Source organism: Amaranthus tricolor, chromosome 6, assembly GCF_026212465.1.
Source record: "Amaranthus tricolor cultivar Red isolate AtriRed21 chromosome 6, ASM2621246v1, whole genome shotgun sequence".
NCBI lineage: Eukaryota > Viridiplantae > Streptophyta > Magnoliopsida > Caryophyllales > Amaranthaceae > Amaranthus > Amaranthus tricolor.
Genome location: NC_080052.1, coordinates 12,641,076 through 12,649,189, shown reverse-complemented (window position 1 = coordinate 12,649,189; position 8,114 = coordinate 12,641,076). Strand labels below are relative to the sequence as shown.

General features: G+C 41.4%; 1 protein-coding gene across 1 annotated transcript; it reads left to right on the top strand.

The window, feature by feature from the left end:
• The first annotated feature begins 6,417 nt into the window (after window positions 1–6,417).
• On the top strand, window positions 6,418–7,593 carry LOC130815561 (uncharacterized). The gene has a single exon (XM_057682049.1). The coding sequence runs from the start codon at window positions 6,418–6,420 to the stop codon at window positions 7,591–7,593; it is 1,176 nt and encodes a 391-aa protein (XP_057538032.1).
• The last annotated feature ends 521 nt before the right edge of the window (window positions 7,594–8,114 follow it).

Genomic DNA, 8,114 nt, shown 5'->3' with positions numbered 1-8,114 from the left:
TTTTAATTAAGCCTCGCGTTAGTTCTTTGTTTAAATTTGAACCTTGGTGTTAAGGACAGTCTAGTTACTGGCCACTAAGTGGTAATTTGCTTTTTAGTTGTTGCAGGTGATGATTGAATTCACTCGGAGCAACTGGGGAATAAGACTGAGAGAGTGTAGGGTTACCTAGAATATTAAGTTGAAGTTTAGATGTTTTATCTTTTTATTTATGGGAGTGTTTTACTCCCTAGATTATTATGTAATGACTTTTTGATTTAGTTTATTCGAAGTTATATATATATATATATTTTTTTCGAAAATTTAGTGACCCAACTTAGTGTATTGTTTCCGCCAATACACCCTGTATTAAGACGGGTCATTACAGTTGGTATCAGAGCTGAACGGTTCCGAGGCTTACTTGAGTGAGTTACTTGGAATCTAAGCAATTGACTTGACCATAGAGTGAGGTACTTGGGTAGTAAGAAATGGGGATTGCTTTTAGAAAAGCAAGGAAGTATGTAAGACTACATATAAATTTCTGTTTTTGTAGGATGCCTCCTAGAACAAGAACCTCTACTGAGAAGGAGTCTTCTCGCCAACGTTTGAGAGCTCTAGAGAATGCTATCATTGCGCTCGCAAATCGATCCACTGGTCCGGCTAACAACCAGTCTGTTTTTGATCGGTTTGATTGTCACCGTCCCCCAGCCTATGAGGGTACTGCCGATCCTGTAGTTCTCGAAGGTTGGTTGCGTGAGATAGAAAAACTCTTTGAAGCGACCGGCTGCCTAGATGCTGAAAAGGTAGCTATTGGCTCGTATTACCTGAAGAAAGAGGCTGACAACTAGTGGGGTATGGTCAAAGCTGAATGTCTTGCTACCACTGGCTTTGGGTGGGAACAGTTCTCCACGAAGTTGAAGGAGAGATTCTATCCGGACGAGTTGAGGTGGCTGAAAAGAGAAGAGTTTCTCTCTCTGGAACAGGGTTCTATGTCAGTGCAAGCATATACTGACAAGTTCACAGAGTTGTCTCATTTTGCTGCTATTTTGATCCCTTCTGAAGCTGAGAAAGTGAGGTTGTATGTAAGGAGGTTAGACGCCCGGATTAGGGTACCAGTGATGTGTTCAGGTGCTACTACTTTCCAGAGGGCTTATGAAGTTGCCCTTAGTGCTTATGCTGCAGTTCAAGAGGAAGAAGCTACTAGACGTGCTCTCACAGCCAAGAGGCCCCTTCCCTCATTTCATACTGCAAACCCCTCCAAGAAGTCTAAGCTTATTCCTGCGAAGAAGGGGAGTACTTCTGATTCTAGACCAAAGAAGTGTTTCAAGTGCCAGAAAGATTGGCACCCTGGCAAAAATTGTGATGGTTCAGCTGTCAAGTGTTTCTATTGCAATGGTGAGGGTCACCGTTCGTACTCTTGCCCTAAGAATTCTGATGCAGGCAAGACAATTACTGGTGGTAATGCCCCTCTCCGCAACAGGGTTTATAATATAACCGAAACCGGGGAAGAATCGGATGTTGATGTCATTGCCGGTACTATTCTCGTAAACTCTATTCCTGCTTATGTTTTATTTGATACTGGTGCTACTGCTTCTTTCATCTCTTCTTCCTTTATTGAAAAAGCCAAGTTGAACTCTTCTATATCTGTTAAATCTGTGATCTCCCTTCCTAATGGGGAGAAAATTTCTTGTCATCGCGCTTTTCGAAGCGTTCCTGTTATCATTAACGAGGTAGAATTGACTGCAAATCTGAAAGAGTTCCCCATGGACGAATTCGATGTGATATTCGGCATGGATTGGTTGAAGGAATACCGAGCTGTATTCCATTGTAGGGATGAGAAGGTGGTGTTGAGAAACCATAAAGGGGAGAGAGTTTCTTATTCTAACACCAAGGAAAAACCTGGTGTGAAGATCATCTCTGCTATGAAGATGATGAAAATACAAAGGAAAGGGAATGAAGTTTTCTTGTGCAAAGTGACTGAAGTCTCCGAAGGCGTTAAGCTTGAAGACATTCCCATTGTCAGGGACTATCCAGATGTATTTCCCGAAGAATTACCTGGAATCCCTCCCGAAAAAGATGTAGAATTTGGGATTGATTTGATTCCAGGTACCGATCCTATTTCTAAACCCCCCTATAGAATGGCACCCTCAGAAATGCAAGAGTTAAAGACTCAGTTGAAAGAGCTTATCGATAAGGGTTTTATAAGGCCCAGTGCTTCTCCTTGGGGTGCTCCAGTTCTATTTGTGAAGAAGAAAGATGGTAGTATGCGGCTGTGTGTTGACAACCGTGAACTGAACAAGGTAACTATCAAAAATAGATATCCCTTGCCAAGAATTGACGATCTTTTTGATCAATTAAAGGGCGTGGGTGTCTTTTCTAAGATTGACCTTAGGTCTGGTTACCATCAGATCCCTGTGAGGGAATATGATATTCAAAAGACGGCTTTCCGGACTAGATATGGGCATTATGAATTTGTCGTCATGCCCTTCGGTCTTACGAATGCCCCTGCTGTGTTTATGGACCAGATGAATAGGTCCTTTCACGATTTGTTGGATGAATGTGTAGTTGTCTTCATTGACGACATCTTGGTATTCTCGAAGGATGAAGAAGAGCATGTTAAACATCTAGAAATGGTGTTAAAAATTCTCAGGAAGCAGAAATGGTTTGCCAAGTTCTCAAAATGTGAATTCTGGCTTAAGAAAGTGGCATTTCTAGGCCATGTTATTAGCAAGGAAGGTGTGAAGGTTGATGCAGCGAAAATTAAAGCTATTCTAGATTGGGCAAGTCCCTCTAGTGTAACTGAAGTTCGGAGTTTTCTAGGACTTGCAGGCTATTACCGAAGGTTTGTGCATAACTTCTCTATTATTGCTCAACCTCTGACAAAATTGATGAAGAAAGACTGCAAGTTTAGATGGTCCGAAGAGTGCGAAAAGGCTTTTCAGTTATTGAAAGAAAAGCTCACATCTGCTCCTGTCTTAGTCTTGCCGACAGAAGGAGAGGAGTATGAGGTGTTCAGTGATGCCTCGAAGAGTGCACTAGGGCGTGTGTTGATGCAACGGGGTAAGGTTATTGCCTATGCTTCAAGGCAATTAAAAGTTCATGAGAAGAATTACCCTACGCATGATCTTGAATTGGCTGTAGTGGTGTTTTCATTAAAGATTTGGCGACACTATTTATATGGTGTTTCGTGCAAAATTTACACTGATCATAAAAGCCTCAAGTATATTTTCACTCAGAAAGAATTGAATATGCGTCAGAGGCGCTGGCTTGAGCTTATCAAGGATTATGATTTGACCTTGGAGTATAAGGAAGGAAAGGCTAATAGGGTTGCTGATGCCCTGAGTCAAAAGCCTGGACCGTTGCTGAATTTTATGAAGGTTCTCTCCAAGGACTTATGTGAGGAATTCCGCAAGATGGAAATTGAAGTGGTATCATTGGGTGGGGTTAAAGCTCGCTTAAGCGCTATGAGTTCTGAGCCTGCTCTTTATGCTGAGTTAAGAGAGAAGCAACAAAATGATCCTAAGCTTCGGAAGATTCGAGCTGCAAAGGCTCAAGGACGAGCTGAGAGTTTTGATATTGCAGAGGATGGGAGTATAAAGTTCAAAGGGCGATGGTGTGTGCCTAATGATCCGATTTTGAAAAACGAAATCATGAGTGAAGCTCATAACACTCCTTATTCAGTGCATCCTGGAGGTTCGAAGATGTATAAGGACCTCAAGCTAAGCTTTTGGTGGCCTTGTATGAAAAAGGAGGTTGCTGAATTTGTTGCCAAGTGTTTGGTGTGTCAGAAGGTGAAGATTGAGCATCAAAGGTCAGGTGGTTTGTTACAACCCCTTCCTATTCCAGCATGGAAGTTTGACTCCGTTTCCATGGATTTTGTGATGGGGCTTCCTAATGCCGTTGGTGGCTTGAATGCAGTGTGGGTAATAGTTGATCGCTTGACCAAGGTTGCCAGATTTATTCCTATGAAGAAGACTTGGTCGATGGAACAAATGGCGGAGGCTTATTCAAATGAAATCATAAGGTTGCATGGTGTACCTTGAGAAATTTTGTCCGATCGTGATCCCAGGTTCTTATCTCATTTCTGGTCCTCGTTACAAAAGGCTTTTGGTACTAAGTTGAAGTTGAGTACCGCTTTCCATGCTGCAACTGACGGGCAAACGGAGAGAACAATCAAGACTTTGGAAGACATGCTCCGTGCTTGTGCCCTGGATTTCTAAGGCTCGTGGGTGAAGTCTTTAAGCTTCGTAGAGTTCTCTTACAACAACAGCTATCATGCGAGCATCCAAATGGCTCCCTACGAGGCTCTTTATGGCAGGAAATGTCGTAGTCCTACTGTTAGCTACATTTTATCTTTATTTTTACCCCTATAAGTGGCTTTTTTAGTGTGAGTAAACTACATGTTATTGCATTGGTTTATTGGATTTTACGCTTGTTTTGTTGCTTTGGTATTTTATTTCATTTCAGGATCTAATCATATACACCGAGCACAAACTAGCCTCTCTAGTTGCATACAATTGCTCACCTAAACACCGAGGATTCAAAGAAGCGAAACATCATGAGCCAAGCCACAAGAACAAGCCAAAATAAATCCGCTCGACAAGTCGAGCAAGATGGCTCGGGTCGAGCGAAGTGTATTCACATTTCTAGAAGCTCCTGATCATCAGCAGGATTTAATTCAGGAGCACAGTACATCTGCTCGACTGGTCGAGCACAATGGCTCGGGTCGAGCGGAGTTGATTTTTACATTCTGTCCCATTCTCGAAGTCTCTGATGTTGAACCTGAAGGTGGCTCGACTGCTCGAGCGGAATTCGCTCGAGTCCAGCGAAATGGGCGGCAGCAACATGTGCGATCTTTTTAAAGCATCATTCGAGGTCCAATTATATTTGTTGCTTCTAACAGTTGCTGCCAAGACTGCCAGCCACCCTACCCTATCCACTAGGGGTGGCACCCCCCTTCCTATAACCTAGGGGTGGTGGAGCAATCATGAAACCACCACCCCCCACTTGCTTTTGAAGCCTATAAATAGAGAAGAGGAAGAAGGAGCTTGCATCTCAGTGTTTTCATCTCAGTTTTCACCTTTCATCTTGAGTAGTTTATGTATTCTTCATAGCCTTGCTTTCATTTTAATTAGGAATTAGTGTTAGCATAATTTCTCTTTTAATTCAATCTAGTATTTTCACTTTCCAAATACAATCTTTACTTTATCCTTTATTGTAATGTTTTGCAATTTGGGATTCTTCAACCATTGATGTACTACTATTGAAGCTTTTGGAAGGTATTACTTTGAATCATCAATTCATCTTGTTCATCCTTAGATTGAGCTCAAAAGAGTAACTTCTATCCTTGCTTATATTGTTTTCAATACATGTTACTTAATCCCTTTGATTGTTTGCTTTAGTTATGATATTCATGCTTGTAGTTCTTCAACTTATATTACTTTCATCTCTTTAGGATACTCTCTAGCTCAATTTATTCATCTATGATTTTTGACTTGCTACATTCTACAACTTCAATATGAATATGAGTGAGTAGTTTATTTTGGCTTAGGCTAGGCATTATCACCATGAATGTAGTTTGAATTGCTTTCTCTACCCTTGGTTTGGTTATGTTGTTTATGGTTTAAGATGGATTTTGCTATCATGTTGTAGTGTCGTTGAATTGAGGGCGAGAGTCGATTTTTAACGATAATCTATTCTTATAATTTAAAGCGTCTCCATGAGAATAGGTAGATGCTTTGATTGGAAATGTTGAATGTGTGCTTCATGTCTTAAGTTGTGTATTAGCTCCATGAGAATAGGTAGTTGAGCATGGTTAGGAAGCTTTTGTTGCTCGAGAGAGAACATTAGTACTTATGATACGTTCTTCCCCATAACAAAATATCCATGACCTTAGGTTAATATTTAGTAAACATTGTTTTGGTGAGAAAGCCTAGCCTATGCCTCTTAATTTATTGATCATTTTATCCTTGCTTTTAGTTCATTGTATCTTTATTTACTTTTATGATTTGTTTTCATTAAGTTTCTTTTCTTTAATCGCTTGTTTTCATTTTATCTCCAACATCATATATACGTTTTCGAACACACTAATCGATTGAGAAACTATTAACTTAACCCCCACTCCCTGTGGATTCGACCCGTACTTGCCGACGTACTACGCTACGCCGTGCACTTGCGGTATTACTATTGAAGGACGTAAAGTCCCGATCAAGTTTTTGGCGCCGTTGCCGGGGAGTGGTGAATTTGTTAATTGTTTTTCTTGATTAGTTAGTTCATTGTTCTCTATCATTTTGAGTTGTTTTCATTTTTTTCTTTCTTCACTTTGCACTTGACCCCGATTTTTGAGTGTAGTGTGTACATACTAGGTCTCAAAGACAAGAAAATCTCGATCCTATAAATCCTGAAATTGGGAAAAGAAGAAGGAAAAGGAAACAACGAAATATGGCGGTAGAACACCCAAAGTCCCTTCGGGAATATGCCATGCCTGATGGGAGTTTAGGGTCGAGTATTGTTCAACCAACCATCACAGCCGCAAACTATGAGATCAAACCAGCTTTCTTTCAATTTATTGCTCAGAATCAATTTGCCGGCACTGAGGTGGAGAATCCAAACGACCACCTAGATGAGTTCGTGAATAAGTGTGGCACCGTGAAATATCAGGGGATTTCTGATGAACAGATGAAGCTGATTTGTTTCCCCTACTCACTCAGCGGGGAGGCAAGAGATTGGTTAAGATCTGAAGGTCCGAACAAGTATCGCACTTGGGAGGCATTATCTAAGGCTTTCCTTGCTCGATTCTTTTCACCAGCCAAAACTGCTAAACTACGTAATGATATCACCTCATTCCGTCAAGATGATGGTGAAGCATTATACGAGGCTTGGGAAAGATATAAAGGGCTACAAAGGAAGTGCCCGCACCATGGAATCCCAGACTGGCTCTTAATTCAGAATTTTTACAATGGTCTTAGGGACGAGATACAAATTTCAGTAGATGCTGCAGCTGGAGGAACATTGATGGCCAAAACCCCCGAGGTAGCCAAGCAGATAATCGAGGAAATGTCCTCGAATTTCCATTGGAGAGATAAAAGGAATACCAAGAAAGGTGGAAAATATGAAGTGGATGCATTACTTGCTATTCAAAACTCTGTCCACGCATTGTCAATGAGGATGGACCAATTGAGTGTAGGGAACACACTAAAGGCTTGTGAAGTGTGTGGAATCCAAGGTCATTCCCCATCAGAGTGTGCAGCAGCAGAATCATCATCAAGCCAACAAGTCAATGCAGTTTACAACCAAGGGAAGCCACCATTCAATCCATACTCTAACACTTATAATGAAGGTTGGAGGCATCATCCCAACTTTTCATATAAAAATCCCAATGCATCATTGAACCCACCATCATTATATCACCAACCTCCACCAACATATAACCAACAACCCCCAGGGTTTCAAAAACCCCCACCACAAAACTCACCGCAAAAATCAAATTTGGAGTCCATGATGGAGAACTTCATTGCCACTCAGTCCAAGATTAATGCTGATACTTCTAGTGCCATCCAACAGATTCAAGCACACAACAAAATCATTGATAATCTGATGGCACAGATGGCGCAATAATTGAGCAACCTCTCCAAACCCAGTGGACAGCTGCCAAGCAACACCGAGAAAAACCCCTCCGGGCATGTAAATGCAGTTACACTAAGAAGCGGCACAACATATAATCCTCCATCAATGGTTGTTGTTAAGAATGAAGAAGAAGAGGTGGTAATGGAGGAAGAAGCACCTGATGAAGGGGAAAAAGAGGAACAACCGGCACCTGCCTCAGAGAAGAGAAAGGAGCCCACCACTGATGTATATATACCTCCTGTTCCTTTCCCACAAAGATTAGCGCGTCGCAAGCTTGAAGAAAAATATGGGAAGTTTTTAGATGTTTTGAGTAAGCTTGAAATAAACATTCCCTTCATAGATGCTATCAAGGAGATGCCTTCTTACGCAAAATTTTTGAAGGAGGTATTATCTAACAAAAGGAAGCTGCCAGAAACAGGTGTAGAAACACTAAGAGGAGAATGCAGCGCTATCTTAGAGTGCAAGGTGCCAAAAAAGGAAGCTGACCCCGGAAGTTTCACCATTCCAGTCAA